Source organism: Cetorhinus maximus, chromosome 2, assembly GCF_964194155.1.
Source record: "Cetorhinus maximus chromosome 2, sCetMax3.hap1.1, whole genome shotgun sequence".
In the NCBI taxonomy this organism is placed as follows: domain Eukaryota; kingdom Metazoa; phylum Chordata; class Chondrichthyes; order Lamniformes; family Cetorhinidae; genus Cetorhinus; species Cetorhinus maximus.
In genome coordinates this window covers 221,774,225-221,797,169 of record NC_135880.1, presented here as the reverse complement: position 1 = coordinate 221,797,169, position 22,945 = coordinate 221,774,225, and the positions used below count along the sequence as shown (strand labels likewise).

Here is a 22,945-nt window from a genome sequence, read left to right as displayed (position 1 = left end):
TTCCTACCCCCTCGCCACCTACCCCACCCCAACCCCTAAGCAACTTGCTTAGCTGCTAGCAGCTTCTGCCTAATTTTCAGACTTCAGCGCATGAAGCTGCGTCACAAAGTATGTCTGACACTTGGCAGCTTGCCTGATGAATTTAAATGGCAAAATCATTGTGGGCCTCTTTGACATGGGAATAAATGTTTGATCGCCCACATGTCAAAATCAACATCCTCCACAGAATTGTGGATTTTCACATTTATGAAAGAGTTCCGATTATACATTGATAATACTGTGATATTATGTGTATATGATCTTAATAATGTGAGATAGAGTGAGTTGCACATCTTTATTTTATGGTACATGTTCTCTTATGAATCACTATATCTGGTACAGTTATGTTGAGGTGCTCGTTGATGAATGCGCTTTTCTATGATGGATTTAAGTGTATTTTTTAATTATTGAAAGGGAATAAAAACATCTGAGACTTTTTACATGTCAAACTTGAAATAGCATAATTTTAAATTCTGATACACAAATTTCTGGATATTTTATGCTGAATCATTGGTCCTGAATACACATGAAATTTATTAATCCTGTATTTTTATAATAACCCATTGCAAATGGAAGGTATGTAAAATTTAGGAAATGTTCATGCTTGCTCTTTCCCAGTGTTTTGCCAGCCAGGTAGTGAAATATACAATGGAGTAGATCCCAGCTTCACTGCTGTTCTGTGTTGGGTTAACAGACATTATTCAGGTTGACAGCAGTGGATTTGCAGTTGCCCTCAATCCTCCTGGGTTTAGTAACAAGAAAATTCCACACTTAAATGAAATGGGATTGAGCTTTGGCCATGGTGCCTCCAAAGGTCTAATAGCTTGCTGATGTTTGTGATGTATGAAGTAATGCATTTGGTGAGGAGAAACAAGACAAGGGAATGGAGAATAAGTGGGCAACTTCTGAGAAGTACAGAGGAACAGAGGGACCTTGGGGTGTTTATCCACAAATCCCTCAAGATATCAGCGCAGGTAGATAAGGTGGTTAGGAAGCATATGGGATACTTTTCTTTGGCCCGGAACTTCTGATCTCCAGTGGGTTGTACCTGGGGGGTACCCCAGAAGATGCACGGGGAGACCCCCCAGAAGTCCCCACATGGGGACTGCCCAGGAAGTTCAAACTTCAACTGGGCAATTACCCTGCAGTGAGAACCATCCAAAATTCCGATTTAAATTCCTGGCTTTGGATGGTTCTGACTCTCTTACCAGAATAGTTACCCAGGAAAAGTTAGAAGGATTAAGATAATTTCTAACTCCTGGGTAACTGTGGTACTGATTCCTCACTACCCCCCCCCACCCCACTGAACCCCCCGGACTACTCCCCATCTCTTGACTACCCAACCACCTCCCCCCCCAACTACCTGACCTCCCTCACCCTTGACAACCGCTCCCGCACTGACTACCGACTCACCCCTTCCCCCCAAGCCCCGGACCCACTTGCCTTACAGACTTACCTTCTCTCCTGTCAAACTGGCTCGACATTTTAACTAACCTGCTTTACGGCGGCTAGTGCTGTAAAAGGAGGGCACGTCTTCACTCCACCCCCCCCCCACCCCCACTCTGCTACCCTGCACTGGAAGGACTCTGGGGCTGCTGGCTGCACATTTCTCACCAGGCCTGAGCCAGAAGATCGGGCGAGAAATGTGCAGCTACCGACCTCGGTAAGTAAAAAAAGAGCGGATTGGCAACCTGACTGTGATTGCCCCCCTTCAGAAGTTCTGGATCAACATTAGCTGAGACATAAAGTGTAAGAGCAGGGAGGTTGTGCAAGAGCTGTGTAAAACACTAGTTAGAGCACTGTGTACAGTTCTGGTCACTACATTATGGGAAGGATGTGGTTGCATGAGAGGGAGGGGACAGAGGAGATTTACAAAATGCTGCCAGGCTTGGGTAATTCCAGCTGAGGTAAGATTGTGTAGGCTGTGGTTGTGTTCTTTGGAACAGAGGAGGTTGACCTGACATTTCATTGAGGTTTAGTAAATTATGGGGGCCTAGTCAGAATGGAGAGGAGGGACCTATTAGAGGTCAATACCCAGGGGTCATAGATTTCATAGAGGGGTCATAGAAGGGTTAGAGCGGAATTGGAGAAATCTTTTCACCACAGGTGAGGGGTCTGGAACTCTCTGCCCGAAGGGAGACGGTAGAGGCAGAAACCCTGGTTACATTTAAAAAAAAAACCACTTGGAGAAGCACTTGAAATGCTGCAAACCTACAGAGATCCAGGCCCAAGAGCTGGAAAGTGGGATGAGATTGGATAGCTCTTTTTTGTTTTGTGTGGCCAGTATTGACAACAAGTGACATCTTCCCCTGCCTCACAAATTTTTGCATGGTCCTACAATTTGCTGTCTTGGCTTACAGTTCAAGAACACTTTCTCTAATGGGACGTCACTGGGTCTGAGGGTACCTGGGGGGGGGGGGGGGGGAACACCATTTCCCAGCAAACAGAAAATGTGTGAAGAACAATTTTCATAAAGACTATTATATATAACACACAGCTGGATTTTACTTCCTAACTGACTGACTGGAGGGGAGGTGATCCCTGCATCTCCTGCCCCAGGGGGCGGGGTTTTACCTCTGCGCATGCGGGTTTGCCCTGGCGGGCGCGCGAGGTGGCGGTTAGGTTTGAATTCCCGCGCGGCGCGGGGGGTGAGGGGAGCGAGGGCGCATGCACCCGTCCGCTGAGCTTCAGCCATCGCTCGGCGCTTTTTGGCGCCAACCGGGAAGAGGCTTTTTTTTTTTCCGAGCCGCAGACGAGCTGGGAAAGAGCAATTGCGGTTGCCCTCTTTTATTTTAAATGGGTCATTGTACAAGCTACGAGAAATAAATTGAAAGCGAAGCAAAATTGGAGTAAATGTATGTAGAGCCTTGCAGTCCTTTGGACGGTAGGTATGAAGATGACAACATTTTGTCCGCTCCCAAACTGGACAAGAGGACATGAGTGTCGGGTCACCATGGTTTGGATTGCTCCTTCAGTGTCTCAACACGTTAACCCTTATGTTTAAACTCTCCCACAGCTTCATATCTCACTAAATTGGATAATTATCCTAAAGGGAAAAGATTCACGGGGCTAAAATTAGGGAGTGCGGCTAACAGTTGCTTTTGCAGAGAGCCGGCATGGGCGCGACAGGCCGAATGGTTTCTTTCTGTGCCTTCTGTATAATCTCTTTACAGCCATCAACCCCTCCCACGCATTCTGAAATACTGATAGGAAATATTCAGGTTTGGCAGCATGTGTGGAGAGTGCTGGACCTGCCATCATAATTCCAAACCAAGAGTCCCTCTGAGCCTCCTGCACAACCTTTTTGCTGCATAATTTGGCCACTTGTGCTGTGATCTATCTAAGCCCCAGGGCTTGACCGTCCTCCGCCACCGCCCCCCTCTCCTTTAATATCCTCCTCAAAGCCCAGTTCTTTCATCTTTTGGTTACTCTTAATACTTCCTTTGGCCCACCATCCATTTTCTTCGTGCTTTTATGAATCACCTTGAGATATATCTCTCTGTAAAGGTGCCATTGAGTTGCTAGGTGTTGTCAGATCTGTCTGCTGATGATGAAAGTCATTGGGGAAAAAAAACCTAATGTCCCCTTATCCTAAGACAATACTATGATTTTTTTTAACTTCAGCTATTTAAACTCCATTTATGAGCAGATTCGTGCTGCATGCCTGATATGCAGGAGCAATGAGGCAGTGCTACATGCATTCATAAGCTAAATAAAAAATGAATGTTTATTGAATTAAAATCCCATGCTGAACTTCATGCCTTCTAGTGAATCTGCTACTTTGCCGAAATAGGCTGGTTGTATTATCGCTGAACAGGCACTAGCAGCTTTGGCTGAAATTCAATAGCTGGCATCATTTCTTAAATTTCAGCACTGAACATCTTGCATCAATTATTTCCTTGTTTTCTCTCTTTTTGCAAAACATTTAATTCCACTTGGTCAGACTTTCGTGCGGAATAGGCAGTTGTTTCCAAAAATGAATAACATGCAGCCAACAACTTTAGGAGTATATATCTTTGGCTTTTTCCATAATGCTGAATTAATTAGATGAGGAATATTAGAGACACATCTTCAGGTTCAATGAAACATCGAATGGTATCATCACTAGGTGGTTAACTCTTTTAATGCCCTTATAGGGATGGGCAATTTGTCGTATCTTGCAAATCTGCACAGACCATGCCACGTCTACCGGATTACAAAGAGATGTGGCTTTGCTGCCTCTGCTTCATTGCAGAGAGAAGCAACAGCTATGTCAGCTGAAGAGGAATGACTTAAGACAATTTCATTGACTACCAGCTATTCCCATATCCGTTAAGATTACTGGAGAGCAGCTTTCAGTTTCCATGCCACAGAATTTTCCAAACAACTTCTGTATAAGCCACTTATAGTTTATTCCTGTAAAAAAAAAAGCTGACTATTTGCTAGGGGAAGCTCTTTCACATAGAAAGTAGATACCAACTGGAGAGGGTGCAGAACCTCTAACATTTGGCAAGCTTCCTAAGAGTCCAGGGCCCCAAAGATGGAACCCATGTGGCATCAATGCTCCACATAAACCAGGTATATACAATCTGCAAAAGCACAATTTACAGTGTGCTAAATATGCTGGACTTCCCTGGGATAGCAGTAGGATTTCTCTTCATCATCTCAGCTTGAGGAAATAGACAAAAGGTCAACAAGGCTTCCCACTCCTGATTAGCATTCAGCAGTTCTGCTAGAAATAAATGTTGCATATAGGCAAAACTTTGAAATTTCACAAGCAATCGTAAAGTAACTTTCACAACTTCATTTCCAATAATGTCTTGAAGATAGCATGTTGTTTTGAATGACCCACTGTTTATTAATTTGGGCCATCTAATGGTTTGGTAATGGTCATTGGTTGGAAGCCACTTCTTAAAAGGGAATTATCATTTGACAAAGTGTCTTACAGTATATTCTACAAAATTTAAGTTGTTGATGTGAGCATGTAATCCACTGTACACTGCATGAAACTCGACCACAGGTCAAAGAAAAATCACAATTTTGACCATTGTAAAAGATGCATTTGTTCTATAGTTTGCATTGCACAGAAAGGAAAAAAAGTCTAAGCTTAAAATTGCAAATATCAGATATTGCTTTTATTAATGGAATGGTAATTAATATGATTTTATTTCATGTGTTTAGAGTCAGATGTCAGCTGTTCCAGTCAAAATTGTTGAAACTAAAGGGATAAAGCGTAGAAAAGAAATGGAGGTATGCAATACCATGCAACTTTTGCTTAAAAGGATAGATTTTTGTCTCCAATACCTGGATGTGAAGTATTGGGTGAAGAGAATTGCCAGCCTGATTTCTGTTCCATTAATTTAAATGGAGACCATATTGGACAAGTTCTGCTAACAAGATGAAATCCTCCTGGCCTGGTGTTCCTCTCTGTGTTCTTGCAAACCAACACTTTACACCCATGCATTAAACATTAAGATGTACTTCAATTATTTTTGCTTTAGCTACAGATGAATGGTCTATTAAATATACATTTCCACTATTCTTAAAAATTTATTCTTTCACAGGATGTGGATGGTGTTGGCTAGGCCAGCATTTGTTGCCCATCCCTAGTTGCCCTTGGGAAGGTGGTGGTGAACTGCCTTCTTGAACCACTGCAGCCCATGTGGTGTAGGTACAGTGCTATTAGGGTGGGAGTTCCAGCATTTTGACCCAGTGACAGTGACGGAACAGCAATATAGTCCCCAATCAGGATGGTGAGTGGAGGGGAACTTGGCAGGTGGTGGTGTTCCCATGTATCTGTCGCCCTTGACCTTCTAAGTGGTAGAGGTTGTGGGTTTGGAAGGTGCTGTCGAAGGAGCCTTGGTGAGTTACTGCAGTGCATCTTGTAAGTGATAAACACTGCTGTCACTGTGCATTGGTGATGGGGGAAATGAATGTTTAAGATGGTGGATGGAGTGTCAGTCAAGCAAATTGCTTTGCCATGGATGGTATGAAGCTTGAGTGTTGTTGGAGCTGCACTCATCCAGGTAAATGGAGAGTATTCCATCAGACTCCTGACTTGTGCCTTGTAGATGGTGGTCAGGTTTTGGTTAATCAGGAGGTGAGTTACTTGCCACAGAATTCCCAGCCTCTGACCTGCTCTTATAGCCGCAGTATTTACATGGCTGGTCCAGTTCAGTTTCTGGTTAATAGTAACCCCTGAGGTTGATTGTGGGGGATTCAGCGATGGTAATGCCATTGAAAGTCATGGGAAGATAGTTGGTGATGGTCATTGCCTGCCACTTGTGTGGCACGAATAGCAAGGGGAAGAAGTCGCAGGTGGGGGTCATCTACAGGCCCCGAAGTGTTGCCTCACTGGAGGACAAAGTATAAATCAGGAAATAATGGAGGCATGTAAGAAGGGCGCTACAATTGTCATGGGTGATTTTAATCTGGACAAATCAGATTGGCAGGGGTAACAGGGAATACGAATTTATAAAGTGTATCAGGGATTGTTCTTAGAGCAATATGTTACAGAACTTACCTAGGAACAAGCTATTTTAGATCCAGTAATGTGTAATGAGGTAGGATCAATAAGAGATCTCATAGTTAAAGATCCTCCAGGGGGTAGCAATGATAACAACGTAGAATTTCAAATTCAGTTTGAGGGTGAGCAACTCAGGTTTCAAACCAGTGTCCTCAACTTAAATGAGGGCAATTACAGAGGTATAAAGAAAGAGTTGTCTAAAGTGAGCTGGGAAAATAGACTAAGGGGAAGGTCAGTGGATGAGCAGTGGCAGACATTTAAGCTGATATTTCATAACGCTCAGCAAAGATTTATCCCGGTCAAAAAGAAGGACTCGATGAGAAGGAAGAACCACACGTGGTTAACAAAGATGGTCAAGGAGAATATCCAATCAAAAACCAAAAAATATAAAGTGGCGAAAACTAGTGGTAGGCTAGAGGATTGGGAATTTTTTAGGAACCAGCAGCGGATGACTAAAAAGCTAATAAAGAGGAAGAAAATTGATTATGAAAGTAAATTGGCAAGAAATATAAAAACAAACAGCAAAATGTTCTACGGGTATATAAAAGGAAAGAGAGTAGCCAAAGTGAATGTGGGAACCTTGGAGGATGCAACTGGAGAATTGGTTATGGGGAACAGGGAAATGGCACATAATTTAAACCAATATTTTGCATCGGCCTTCATGGTGGAGGACATTAGAAACATTCCAAAGATATCAGATAAGCAAAGAGCTAATGGGATGAAAAGTCTTGTAACAGTCTCTATCATGAGAGACAAAGTATTTGACAAAATAATGGGACTAAAGGGCAGACAAGTCGCCAGGGCCTGATGGCCTACATCCAAGGGTTTTAAAGGAAGTGGCTGCAGAAATAGTGGAGGCATTGGTCGAAATATTCCAGAACTCACTGGATTCCAGGAGGGTCCCAGCAGATTGGAAAACCGCTAATGTGACACCCCTGTTCAAGAAGGAAGGGGGACAAAAAGCAGGAAACTATAGGCCAGTTAGCCTAATATCTGTCATTGGGAAAATGCTAGAGCCCATTATAAAGGAAGAAATGGCATGACATTTAGAAAAGCTTAATGCAATTAAACAGAGTCAACATGGTTTTGTGAAAGGAAAATCATGTTTGACAAATTTGCAAGAGTTCTTTGAGGATATAACAAGCAGACTTGATAAAGGGGAACCAGTAGATGTACTGTATTTGAATTTCCATTCGATAAGGTGCCACATAAAAGGTTATTGCACAAGATAGGAGTTCACGGTATTGGGGGTAATGTATTAGCATGGATTTAGGATTGGTTAACACACAGAAGACAGAGTTGGGATTAATGGGCCTTTTTCAGGTTGGAAAGATGCAACTAGTGGAGTGCCACAAGGATCAGTCCTAGGGCCTCAATTATTTATTATCTATATTAATGACTTGGAAGAGGGGTCAGAGTATCCAAATTTGCTGATGATACAAAAATAGGTGGGAGGGAATGTTGTGATGAGGACATAAGGAATCTGCAAGGGGATATAGACAGGTTGAGTGAGTTGGCAAAAACTTGGCAGGTGGAGTTTAATGTAGGAAAGTGAGAGGTCATGCACTTTGGTAGGAAAAATCAAAAGGCAGACTATTATTTAAATGGAGAGAGACTTCAAAAAAGATGCAGCACAGAGGGACCTGGGTGTTCTTGTGCATGAAACACAAGAAGTTAACATGTATGTGCAGCAAATAATTAAGAAGGCAAATGGAATTTTGGCCTGTATTGCTAGGGGTTTGGAGTTTAAAAATAGGGAAATCTTGTTACAACTGTACAAGGTGTTGGTGAGGCTGCACCTGGAGCACTGGGTACAGTTTTGGTCCCCATATTTAAGAAAGGATATACTGGCATTGGAGGCAGTTCAAAAGAGATTCACTAGACTGATTCCTGGGATGAAGGAGTTGACTTATCAAGAACGGCTAAACAGGTTAGGCCTTTATTCATTAGAGTTTAGACGAATGAGAGGTGATCTTATTGAAACGTAGAAGATTCTGAGGGGGGCTTGACAGGGTAGATGTTAAGAAGATGTTTCCACTAGCGGGGGGACCTCGATCTACAGGACATAGTTACAGAATAAGGGGGCACTCATTTAAAACTGAGATGCAAAGGAATTTCTTCAAAGAGAAGGTAGATTGATTTTTGGAATATCAGGGAGTTGAGGGTTATGAGCACGAAAGAGGAGTTGAGGCCTGGGGCAGATCAGCCATGATCTTATTGAATGGTGGGGCAGGCTTCAGGGGCTGAATGGCCTACTCCTATTTTTTATGTCCTTATGTTCCCACTTCTCAGCCCAAGCCTGAATGTTTCCCAGGGTCTTGTTGTATATGGACATGGACAGTTTCAGCATCTGAGAAGTTGCGAATGGTACTGAACATTGTGCAATCATCAACGAACATCCCTACTTCTGACCTCATGATGGAAGGAAGGTCATTGATGAAGCGTCTATAGATGGCTGGGCCTAGGACAGAACTTTGAGGAACTCCTGGGACTGAGATGATTGACCTCCAACAACCACAACCATTTTCCTTTGCGCTAGGTATGACTGCAACCAGTGGAGAGTTTTCCCCCTGATTTCCACTGACTTCAGTTTTGTTAGGATTCCTTGATGCCACACTTGGTCAAATGCTGCTTTAATATCGAGGGTAGTCACCTTCACCTCACCTCTTGAGTTCAGTTCTTTTGCCCATGTTTGGACCAAGACTGTATTGAGGTCAAGAGCAGTACCTGGCAGAACCCAAACTGAGCATCAGTGATCAGGTTTTGCTGAGTAAGTTTTGCTTGATAGCACTGTTGATGACACCTTCAATCACTTCGCTGATGATCATATGTAAACGATGGGGCAATAATTGACTGGGTAGGATTTGTTCTGCTTTTTATGGACAGCAGGCAGTGTCATTGGTTATGTAGTATATTATATTGTATATTGTAGTATAGTAGATTGATATAACTTAAAGTTATAGTTCAACTCTGCAGTTCATTCAGCTTTGTGGCATTTGTGATCATTCTTACTAGATACAGTGCACTTCCATCGTTCAATCTAATTTACACAGTTTTTTTACTTTTATGTGTAATTCATCTGCAAAATATTGTTGAGAATCAAAATCTGTATATATCAGGTAAATCCTTGCAAAAGTAATGAATATCCACCTGTATAATTGGAATGTTCCACTTCGTGACAGGCATATTCTACTTAGTACAAGCAGTCAACCCAAAAGACTACTTGAGAGAAACATGAGAGCAATGCCACTTTGTGATTTTTGGTACTGATGTTGCAATGTGGTCATTATCAGTTCTTTTCACATTTCACATTATTATTTTGCTATCCTCAATTTGAGTTTAGATTTTGTCGACAGACCAGCAGTGGCATGTGAGAGTTTCCATCATGTATAGCCATTTTAAATATATTTCATGTCTCATCATGAACATAATGTGAATTCTTGCCATTGGTTGATCAAGAGTCTACCACTGGCAGGTGGTCCTGTAGCATTGAATTCTCTAGAGAAATCTAGGTCTACCAAACCAGATTAATTGCTGGCCATCAACTTTAAAATTGACATACTGTGTATCTGACTGCTCCAGGATTATTCAAATAATCAGCTGTTCCTCAGCAGATTTTGATGGAATCTGGAACTGCCTATTTGTCAAGGGCACTTCATCAGTGAGTACTGTTTCTCAGTATCAACACAGTATCTTTCTTGATCCCTAACATCAGTTACATTTTTCACCCATGAATACTAAGAAGTAATCTTTTGAAACAAAAACAAAAAATGCTGGAATAACTCAGCAGGTCTGACAGCATCTATGGAGAGAGAGAGAGACAGAGATAATGTTTCGAGTCCATATGACTCTTCATGGGAGCATGGGATAATGCTTTCTAAAGGATTATCAGAGAGATGATTAGCAAATTGGGAAACTATCCTACTGGGTAACCCTTTTTCTAATGACCCTGCTATGGAAAGTGGACTGTCAGTACAGCCTGGCCAAGGGACCTTCCGAAAGTTCAACTGTAAATTGCTAAGTGTTCTGTTAGCTCTTATCCAGGAAAATTAGGCCATTTATTAACTGGCTTAACTAATGTTTGAAGTTTGCCTATACAGGATACTGTGCATATTGCTTAAATAGAGCTTTGACAACAGGAGAGTGAATTCTCTTCTTCCCTGGCCACTGAAGCTGGAGGTAGATAAAATTATGCTGTTGTTAGGTTCTATGGTTTATGAAATTCAAGAGAAATATTCTAAATGGTTCGACTTTTAAAAAGGAAAGCTCTCTCAGGGTACTCTTTAGATGTTAGCAGCCTGTCATTAGACATGGGGCAAGAATTCTTATTCCAAAGATTGAAACAGATTCATCCTATGGTCTAGATGAATCCTTACTCTGTCAGTTATGTCTCACTTTTTCCACAAATTGGAATACGCCCTGACTATATTGCTATATTAAATGGATGCACTGGATTAAGAGCTGGAGTTACTGCTGTTATTCTACTTTATCTGCCTTGTTTATTTGATCTTGCAGACATATAGGTGAGATGCTACTACTTCCTTCACTAGATATTTTGAGTGAACAAATGGAAATTGTAAGAAGCTAACAAAGCTTCAACGTTATTTTGACTATTTAAGTGAGGAACCTATTGCTTGGTGCACACCCCTAATTATTAACCTTTCACATGCATACCCCATCTCCACCCAAAAACACAAATTTAAATGTCGAAGTGTTCCTAAACTTTTTGAATTATCTCTCACAATCAGCAGTCCAGTTCCACTCAGATTCTTGTAGAAGCTGATGAAATTCCACATCAAGCTGTACTACCTAGTCAACTACTGAAAGAAGAAAAATTGTGTTTGTTTAGCAAAACAAAAAAAAATGTCACTTATCTTTGGATTTTTGACCCATAGTGACAAGTAGAAAGTTGTTGATGTATGATGTGGAGTTCAAGGGTACAATCCTATTCTGTGTCTTTGCATCTTATATATCACAGAATGAATACTGTGAAGCACCCCTTCAAACCAAAAGACATGTGGTCTCAGCTTCTGCTTCAGATGCAGGAGGATTCACTTCTAATTCAGGATCAGTGGAAAAAATCCTGCAAGGTAATAAATCAACCTGTGTAAATATTTACTGAACATTATTTTTAAATAAGTCATATTGATACTATCTCTTTTAGGATGTGACTGGACCAACTCATGTTTCTATTGGTACATTATCCTTAAATTTGAAGTAATTAAATTTTTAAGGACAGTATTTTTTTAAGCCTGATCAGAAATTAGCACAAATACATCTTTCACATTTCAACTCTGCATTTTTCAAAGAGCCTACAGATTATTGGAATGGTCATAATGGCAAGAATAAAACAAATGTAGGGTAACTTGGATATGTCACATTTGATTGAGAGGTGGTAGTTGAAAGTTTCTGACTTGGGATAGCAGCTTCTGAAGTGATTTTACAGCATCCATACTAATTTTGGGTTTTTATGTTAGTTTTTACTTGGGCTCAGTATCACTGTGTTACAAAGACTGTACTTACTTCGTTGAGCTTGGATATCTGGAACTTCAACTTCTGACAGGCCTCGGAGCTTTTGCAAATGTGCAGACCGGGATTGAGACTGCAGACTAGTGCCCCAGGTAAGGAGAGAGGGGATAGGGAGAGGTCTCAAAAGGGGAGAGGAGACAGGTAGAGGTCCCAAAAGGAAGACCCAGGTAGGAGACAGAAATAGATACCAGTTAAGTGTTATGGTATAGCAGGTGATATGTGCCAGGCTGACCAAATCCTAGAGGGAAACTTGGCCACATTATCACAACGATTTTGCAATTTGTATTTTTATGAGAAGGTTTGTGCACTGAAGTCAGAAGTAATGAGTCCACAACCACCTTTAGAGTTTTCGAAGATTAAATTGAAACATTTATTAATAAAAGAAAATAAAACTTAGACACACAAGATTTCTGTTATATAGTTACATTTAGTTTTATAACAGTTCCCATAAGATTTATACTTAACTAGACTTCCAACTGCACACCCCTTTCAAGCAACAGTCCAAAATGGATTATTAATCTATAAAACATCCGGCAAGATTATCATTAGCACCCACTGTTGCTGTAAGGGAGGTATTTCACAGCTTCTCTCTCCCTCTCACTGGACAGTCAACTTCCGAGGCTTCTAAAAAATCTTCTAAAAAGAAGTCCTGGAACAAGCAAGCTCTGCTGTCTGAGGTGGCTGGAGGCTGCTTCTTCACAAGTCTCTTCCACACAGCCAAGATCTCACATGGCCACACCCATACAGCTTTCCATAATTCTTTAAATATATTTCCTCCCTTTTGATCTGTAAATCCCATTATTTCCACCTGTCTTTAGAATTTATTTTTCCCAGAATATAAAATCTTTTATGTTGCCATTATGGCCAGCGCATTTAGGAAAAATAAATGTAATAACTTTATTTACCTTGCCAGTTGTAAATGTCTTACCATGACCATTTGAAAAGCCAACAACCTCTTTACTTACTTAAAAATGCAAATTCCATTTTACTTAGCTCGCCAATTAGCATTTCAAATGCCTGGCTTTTACACTTAATCCCTTTGATGATTCAAACCTTGCAGTCTAACAGTCTGTAGTTTACTTAGATTATTCACCCACCCAGAAACATACACACACACATATAAGCTTGCTTTAAAGTATCCCACAGTAATATCAGGAAAAAAATGATAGTTCCTTTACATAAGTTAAAGAAAAATAGAGGAGCAGAGAAACAGGCTCCAAACAGGAAAGGGGCTGCAAGGAGCAGACTTTAAGTGAAGAATGCAGCCAAAGATTGTTATCTCCATGCTGCAGGTCATTGGGGCAAAGATACCCCTTTGGAGCAGGATTGTTCTATTCGGCGCAGCCACCTGAAGCTGTGCTTGTGAGATCCAGACAAACAGAATCTCAGGAGACGAGATTGAAACTTTGCAAGGTGGGCTGTTGTTGAAGCCGTCTGAGTTGGAGTGACTTTTGGAGGCAATTCCAAGGCGAGACCTTTGACAGTGAAGATTGGAAGCCTTCGTGAGAGAGATGGAGTTTCAGTGACGCTCGTTGACTCAGAGTGTTACTGACATCTGGGTGGGTTGTTAAGAAATCCATGGAATCTGTATTGGTTGCATTTGGCATTTATTGTGCAGTGTGGCGTGTTCGACAACAGTTTGCCTGTTAATTCACATGTACCTCATATTAACACTGAATGTTAAGAGTATAAGGTAGATTTTGTAAATTCTTTTATCTTTCTGACCTTGGATAGTAAAGTTTATTTTTGTTTGTTCGAAACCCATGGAATCTTGTGGCCTTCATTGAGCAAGTGTCTTGAATCTCCAACTTTGTTTACTTTAAACAAAATGTTATCGGTCCCTAACTGGATCTTACCAACAACTTTGGGATCTACCCAAAGATCAAACAATTGACCACTTCCAAAAGCAGACCGTACCTTGTCAGAAATACATTTTTAGCTACTCAATATAGCCCTCACTGCTTGCACCATCCACATTTGTCACGAGCAGCCACCTATATATGGCAAATACTGTTAATTATTTGCCATTACCATAGGAGTTAATTACGAAGATGCAGTTTATAATGTATTAAGTGCATTATTTTGAACAGTTTAATAAGTACTTACTCTGTACTTAACAATTTATAAAGCTTTGTCAATAAATTAAATTAGGATCTAGACCTAGTGTGATTGTCTTAGAGATGAGATTCTAGATGCAACTGCTAACAATTGCAAAAAGTAGTTGCTAAGTAGAGACTTCCTGTTTTTTAAAAGAGAGATATTTTGGTTACTTTGCTTTTATGTTTTGCCAACTAGTGAATAACTCAGAATCACAAAATCTCATAGTGCAGAAGAGGCCCTTCGGCCCATCGAGTCTGCACCGACACGTGAGAAACACCTGACCTACCTACCTAATCCCATTTACCAGCACTTGGCCCTTAGCCTTGAATGTTATGACATGCCAAGTGCTCATCCAGGTACTTTTTAAAGGATGTGAGGCAACTCGCCTCCACCGCCCTCCCAGGCAGCGTATTCCAGACCGTCACCACCCTCTGGGTAAAAAAGTTTTTTTTCACATCCCCCCTAAACCTCCTGCCCCTCACCTTGAACTTGTGTCCCCTCATGACTGACCCTTCAACTAAGGGGAACAGCTGCTCCCCATTCACCCTGTCCATGCCCCTCATAATCTTGTACACCTCGATCAGGTCACCCCCTCAGTCTTCTCTGCTCCAACGAAAACAACCTGAGTCTATCCAACCTCTCTCCATAACTTAAATGTTTCATCCCAGGCAACATCCTGGTGAATCTCCTCTGCAGCCCCTCCAGTGCAATCACAATCTTCCTATAATGTGGCGACCAGAACTGCACACAGTACTCCAGCTGTGGCCTCACCAAGGTTCTATACAACTCCAACATGACCTCCCTACTTTTGTAATCTATGCCTTGATTGATAAAGGCAAGTGTCCCAAATGCCTTTTTCACCACCCCACTAACATGCCCCTCCGCCTTCAGAGATCTATGGACACACAAGCCAAGGTCCCTTTGTTCCTCAGAACTTGCTAGTGTCATGCTGTTTATTGAATACTTCCTTGTCAAATTACTCCTTCCAAAGTGTATCACCTCACACTTTTCAGGCTTAAATTCCATCTGCCATTTAGCTGCCCATTTGACCACCCTGTCTATATCTTCCTTTAGCCCAAGACACTCAACCTCACTGTTAACCGCCTGGCCAATCTTTGTGTCATCCACAAATTTACTAATCCTAACCCCCACATAGTCATCTATGTCGTTTATATAAATAACAAATAATAGAGGACCAAGCACAGATCCCTGTGGTACACCACTGGACACGGGCTTCCAGTCACTAAAGCAGCCTTCTGTCATCACCCTCTGCCTCCTACAATTTTGAATCCACCTTATCAAATTACCCTGTATCCCATGTGCATTTGCCTTCTTTATAAGTCTCCCATATGGGTCCTTGTCAAAGGCTTTGCTGAAATCCATTTAAACTACATCAACTACACTACCCTTATCTACACACCTAGTCACCTTCTCAAAAAATTCAATCAAATTTGTTAGGCATGACCTCCCTCTGACAAAGCCATGCTGACTATCCCTGATCAAACCTTGCCTCTCCAAGTGGAGATAGATTCTTTCCTTCAGAATTTTCTCCAATAGTTTCCTTACCACTGACGTGAGACTCACTGGTCTGTAGTTCTCTGACTTATCTCTACAACCCTTCTTAAATAGCAGAACCACATTAGCAGTTCTCCAGTCATCTGGCACCTCCCCCGTGGCCAGAGAGGAATTAAAAATTTGGGTCAGAACCCCTGTGATCTCCTCCCTTGCCTCCCTCAGCAGTCTGGGACACAAATCATCCGGACCTGGAGATTTGTCCACTTTTGAGCCTGCCAACACCTCCAATACCTTGTCACTCCCTTTTTCAATTTGCTCAAGAACCTCGCAGTCCCTCTCCCTGAGTTCCATACCTTCATCCTCATTCTCTTGGGCGAAGACGGATGTGAAGTATTCGTTCAACACTCTACCGATGTCCTCTGGCTCCACCCATAGATTGCCCCCTTGGTCCCTAATGGGCCCTACTCTTTCCCTGGTTATCCTGTTCCCATTGATAAACTTATAGAATATCTTGGGATTTTCCCTACTTTTACGCCAGAGCTTTCTCATATCCCCTCTTTGCACTCCTAATTGCTTTCTTAAGCTCCACCCTGCACTTTCAGTACTTCACTACTGCCTCTGCTAATTTGCTCCCCTTGTACCTGCTAAAAGCCTCTCTTTTCCTTCTCATCGTATCCTGAATATCTCTGGTCATCCATGGTTCTTTGGGCTTGTTACTCCTTCCTATCACCCTAGAGGGAACATGTTGAGCCTGTACCCTCCCCATTTCCTTTTTGAACACCACGCCACCCCCCCCCCCCACCCCACCCCACTGCTCTTCTGTAGATTTCCCCACAAGCAGCTGTTCCCAGTCTACCTTGGCCAGATCCTGCCTTATTTTACTAAAATCTGCTCCCCCCCCAATTCAAAACATTTTTTTTCAACTTGTCTATTTCTTTGTCCATAACAAACTTAAACTGTACCATGTTGTGGTCGCTATCACTAAAATGCTACCCCCGCCCAACCACCTCAGCCACCTGTCCGGCTTCATTGCCCAGAATTAGGTCCAGCACTGCGCCGTCCCTTGTGGGACCTTCTACATATTGGCCTAAAAAGTTCTGTACACATTTCAAGAAATCCACTCCATCCATCCCTTAACACTATGGACTGAATTTTGCCCTTGATAGGCGGGCAGGCCCGGCGGCAGGCGGGCAGCCGATCGCCGCCGCCGCCGAAATGGGCCCCGTCGCCATTTTAAGTGGGCGGGCCAATTAATGCCCACCCAGCGTGATGCCCGACGGGAAGCGCTATGCGCTTCCTGTGCGGGCAGGAGGGGGGGGATTCCCCAAATGTGAGAGTGTACTCTTTCACGCATGCACTCGAAATAGTGCACATCTCCCTGAGGCAAAGTGCTGCATCAGGGAGATCGCTGAAAGGTTGTCAAAGTGTAAAAATAGAAAAATAAAAGTCATTAACATGTCCCCCCTCATGTGACAATGTCACACGAGATGGGACATGTTAATAAAGTGCACAAAAACTTTATTAAACATTTTTAAACCAACATGAAACTTCATCCCATCGGTGGATGAGGTTTCATGTTTTTTCAGAAGCCCGCCGGGGCTCCTGGCCTGTCCACCAACCTTAAGGTTGGACGGGCAGGGCCTTTAATTGTTTTAACTACCCTGTCAATGGCCTCAATTGGCCATTGACAGGTCAGCGGGCGGACAGCTGATTGCACTGTCCCCCCGCCTTCCTCAATATTTAACTGGGGCGGGATGACATCGGGGGTTCCATACCCAGCTCGCCGACAGAATAATTCAGCCCTATGTCTATCCCAATTAATGTTGGGAAAGTTGAAATCACCTAATATAATTACCCTATAGTTATTCTTTTTACACACCTCTGCAAATTGTGCACATAATTGCTCTTCAATTTCCCGTTGACTATCTGGGGTCTATAATAAACACCTAACAATGTGGCTGCCCCTTTTTTATTCCTAAACCCTACCCACAAAGCTTTATTCGATGCCCCCTCCAAGATATCATTTCTCCTTACTGCAGTAACTGTACCACGACCTCTGCCTTATCACCCTCCCCCTTTAGGACGCCCTGCAGCCTGGCACCAGGGAGGCAATATACCATCCTGGAGTCACGTTGACAGCCACAGTAGTGCCTGTCTGTTCCCCTGACTATAGAATCCCTTGTTACTATTGCTCTTCCTCCCCTCCTGTACAGACAGGCTGCTTGTGATGCCAGAAGCTTGGCTCTGACTGCATTCCCTGGAGGAACCAGCACCCTCATCAGCCTCTAAAATGGAATACCGATTTGCGAGCAGGACCATGAGGGACTCCTGAACTACCTGCCTGTTTCTCTTGGACTGCCTGGTGGTCACCCATTCCCTTCCTTCCTCAAGTCCCTTTAGCTACGGTGTGACCACCTCTAAACATGCTATCCACAATGCTCTCAGACTCACAGATGCTCCACAGTGTCCCCAGCTGCCGTTCCAGCTCTGTTAATATAGTATAATATATAATATGTATAATATCAGTTAATATCAACATGCCTACTACAAATGGTGAAAACTATCCAGGTAAATACAGCAATAAAATGTGCCCATCAAAGAGTTGTATTGTTGGACTCCAACTTACTGGATATGTCATGTGCACCATGTGAACATAATTTATTGACTGCTACTATAAGAGTCCTCTGACTAGGCTTGTACCCTGACATCTTTAGACTGACTGGTGAGCTGAGAGCAGGCTCTATGATAGGCATGTGATTTCAATGTATTTATCTGGACAGTTTTCACTATTTGCAGGCTGACAAATATTAACCTACAATCTGTAAATCTAAGCTATCAGGTTGTCAGCCAGAACTATTACAAAGAATCATGAGCCTGTCTCTCTCAAACTTTATTCAAGTCCTCAATTTAGATAGTGCTGTCAGTTAGAGCTACTGATTGGAATTTTACACTCCTACCAGGAACAGGCTGGCAAGCAGAGAAGGCACGTGCCTGTAACCTACACGCCTCTGGTGGGAATTTACTGCTGAGTAGGTGTATGGTGGCCCACCCACCCTTGGGCCAATTAGGCCTTTAAGTGACTAATTAAAGGCCATTTAAGGACCCCCTTCTGCTACAGGTATTTAACCAGTGGCGAGGATGCCCATGGTGAGTTTGCTAGGGTGTTAGGGTGTTCCTCTTATTGGGTGTACCTAACATAGGACCACCCCAATGGAAGTAGCTGCCTTGCTTGTTCTCTCTCCCCAGGCCATCCAATTGCCTCCTACCCCTCCCCCCATCCTCCCACCACAGCCTCAACCTTCCCCCTCCCCCACCCCTCCTTCGCTGGAGCTTGCCTGACTGGCTCCAGTGAGGCTGCTCCACTTAAATTGTTATCCTGCCTCCATTACTGGTCTTTGTCAGGAACTGAATGCAGCCCTAGCAATGGTCACCACTCCCTGTGGCAATACTGGCACAGAAAAGGTGGGATATCCTCCCACATGGGCAGAGAAGCCCCGACCACAGGCATTTAACTGCCTGAGGACCATTAAATGTTTTTGTGGATTATGGGCTGATGGCAGCTGATTCGTGCCTGATGTTTCAGCTGATGGGTGGGCCGCTACCTCCATCTCCATGGAAAATTCTGCCCGTTGTTGTATTATGATCTCCAAGATCTGAATCACATAAGATGTTTAAGTTGAAAAGAATGGCTTAACTTGGTGATTTGTACATTTCAATTGATCTATTGGACAGTGCTCTTGTCAAGTACAATGATGGCAATCAAACTGTGCATACCAAACCCTTCCTCATCCATGCATGTCTTTGAATTGGCCTGAGAGATGAATATCAGGTTGATATCGAGCAGTAATCAATTTTACATCTGTGACTAGTTAGACAGAATTCAATAAATAATCCACTGTAGACAAAAATACATAATTTAAAATTGGTTACAGCTCAGTTTAAAAAAATGAATGGTGGACTATCAGGAAGTTCTACAAAAGCAATAAGCAAAATTTTTGGTTATAGCAATAAATGTTTTTATAGCAGAATGATAGTTCTAAAGATGGCTATGAGGGCTCATGGTGTAGTGCATGAAGCATGAATATCTCTCATGAGAGATGGAATGTGGTTTAATTTCACGCTCTGCTGACATATTGAACTGAGCTGCTTTTATGATACAAATAAGTCATTTTGTTTGTGTGCACCCACGTCTGATTTACTGAAATGTTTTGTTTATTTATGTGTAAAATATAGTCTGATTTATTATGCTTCTAGTTGATCTGCCCTTGTTAATCAAATAAACATTTAAAATTGTGTTCATGTAACTTGAACCCTAGATATTCATAGGAATTAATATTTATGTGAAAATATGTTTAGCATACTGAAACATACATTGTGGATAAACCAGTGGATTCTATACTAAACTTAAGGTTAATTTACACAAAAGTAGCTTGCATAATAGTTCAGCAATACATTACATTCATATTTACTGCCCAATAGTTCAATGTCTATTCATGAATTAGTTAGGTGACTGAATAAATTCAGAAATGCTGCACAAGATATAAAATGTACATCTTAATAGTTAAATCATATTTCTTTATAAAGATCCCACAAATCATTCAGATAGTCAAATACTGACTTACTGAAAATTATCCGAAGTGATATTTCGAAATTTTGTTGCCAACTTCACCTCTTGTGTTTTTGAACAGATGTCAATGAAGTGGTTAATATTCTACTGTCTACATATACAGAAACTTTAAGGTAACTAATTTTAATTAATTTAAACATGACACTATTTCATATTTTTCACAGTCTAATTAAACCTTTCTTGCTACTTATATAAGTCAGAGAACAGCAGTGAATGCCAAGCATGTGCAACAACTTAACACAATCCTGGAAGAAGCTAGGGCCATGGAAAGATATCTGAAACAGAAGAAAGAAGGTCTCAGACATAAGCTTACCATGATTGCTAATGCCCTTCATACAGAATGATTATTTTTGGTTTGACGTTAAATTTTGAAACATGTGAAATAAGAGAAATTCTACAGTTTTGAACACATTTAAGAAATAACTGAAGCAGTGTTTAGATACTATTTGATAATTATCATCTTACATGTTGCTCATTCTTTCACCTATCATTTTGTCTTTATATAACCTTTTAAGGTTATAAGATTGTAAAGTAACATAGAAGTTATGGTGTTTTCCTAAGGTTTGGTAACTAGAATGCGGTTTGTTCCAGAAAGGAGAACCTGATGATTCACAAGTGAGAAAGTCAAGTTTGAGTATGATCTTTCCCATGAGAAAATAAGCCAGTATTTCACTAGCCTCCGATTTTTCATCCTGTTTATAAAATACATGTACAGTTAATATAATTTAAAATAAAATAAATTATATATTTTACCTGCTTTTATTCAATTTCAATAGTATTCATTACAAGTGCAACAGGGAATTAATACTTGTCGAATGAATTTGCAATGCTCATAGGAGATGCTAATCACACTGGGCCTTACTTTATCTACTGTGTTGGGATTTGGACTCTATAGTAAACCCCAGAGTAAGAAAAATCTTGTTTGAAAATAACCTTATTGGCAAGAAGGACAATCGCTAATTTAGAATACAAACTAACAAGGTTTATTGGACAACAAAGATTAATACTTAACATTCCACTAGTCAAGACATGGCACAATACACTGTTTTTCCCTTGGATCCCGAAACTTCTGGAGTCTCCTCTTCTTGGTTCCTTGAACCTGGTCTCTTGACTCACGATGACCTTCAAGGTTTTAACCTAGTCAATTTAACTCTAACATACATGCAAAACCCCTTTGCAGCTAAAAGACTTAATCTTTAATTTCCCAGTCTACCTTAACTGCTGCATGTAGCTGCATGTTTCACAGCTACTTGCTGAGTGTTTCTCTCTCTCTCTCTCTCTCTCAAGCTGAAAGCCACTTCCTGACTAAGATTGTTCACTTTTACTTAAGGTAATTACTTTAGCCCCAACACTGGATTGTAATACTGACCTGGATTCTTACAACAATCCCCAACCCCGGTGACAATTATGTTAACCACTCTGGATTTTTACAGCAACCCCACAACCTATCACAATTTAGTCAATTCTGGATTCATACAGCAATCCCAACCTATGACAATTACCTGTCGATTGGCAATATCTTAGCAGATGCTAACTTCCTAACAAATGCCCTACTACTAACTCCTAACTTTCTCTCCCCGAAGACCCTTCCTGAGCAAATGTCCTTAGACAAATGCTATCCCCTGACAAGTACAAAGACTCCTGGCATGTGTCTTATTTTTATACTTTTTCTGCAGGCAACTTTAACAACATTCACTCCAAGTTGTGCACCTGCATCAACACAACTAATAACTTCTACCTAAATATTTGTAATTCCTGACCAGTGGAAAGGGTGCTCCTGGCTTCTCTACAACAATCTAACCTTAACTTGTACCCTATATTTACAATTCTTGACGAATGGGAAGCGTGCTTCTGGCTGTCCTATAACAAGTTAACCTTAACTTGTACCTTTTACTTACAATTTTAGCCTGCAGGTCATCCTTCTAGCCAATCAGCATCCCAGTTTTGACTTCTATTTACTGCTAATGCTAAACTCACTGGAGCCCAAATATGCAAATGTGCTCCAGCTATAACCCCATACGTTCTTTCTTAAAGCTATTACAGATTTTTTGGAATGTAAAGAGATGCCAACCCAATGACCTCTTAACATTCAAATAATACATATAAATTAAGGATTTTCAATGACTAGGCTTATGTACAGTACAATTTGATAACATAAGGCTTATTAATTACAAGTGTCAATAAGATAAAGTTTAACAGTGATTGGTTACTATAATTCCTCATCAACATTTCAAATGACTTTTTTCTGATGTGTTTACCTTTTGGACTGTGCTTGAAATGTGTCATGACATTTAGTGCCCAGGGGCACCATGTTCTTCAGATGGGACTGGATACTTCTGCTTTGCGATGAGAACAATTAGGTAAATTATGAGAACAATCCCAAGGTGCCTTTCGCTCCAGAAACTTAATGCAATGGTAGGCTGACACTTTTGGATTGGCAAGCTGTCACTAGTGGAGTGTCACAGGGATCAATGCAGGGGCCTCAACTATTTACAATCTATATCAAAGGCTTGCTAAATTTGCTGATGACACAAAGATAGATAGGAAAGTAAGTTGTCAAGAAGACATAAATAGTCTACAAAGGGATTAAGGTTAAGAAAGTGGGCAAAAATTTGGCAGATGGAGTACAA

The 22,945-nt window shown here is 41.5% G+C and overlaps 1 protein-coding gene across 1 annotated transcript in view; it reads left to right on the top strand.

The window, feature by feature from the left end:
- Positions 1-22,945, top strand: part of bco2a (beta-carotene oxygenase 2a) — a 73,223-nt gene that overhangs the window by 2,828 nt on the left and 47,450 nt on the right. Inside the window, exons 2-3 of the mRNA XM_078533027.1 lie at positions 5,200-5,268; positions 11,523-11,634. Of these exons, the coding sequence (XP_078389153.1) occupies positions 5,206-5,268; positions 11,523-11,634 (175 nt within the window). The 5' untranslated portion in view covers positions 5,200-5,205. The remainder of the gene's footprint in view (positions 1-5,199; positions 5,269-11,522; positions 11,635-22,945) is intronic.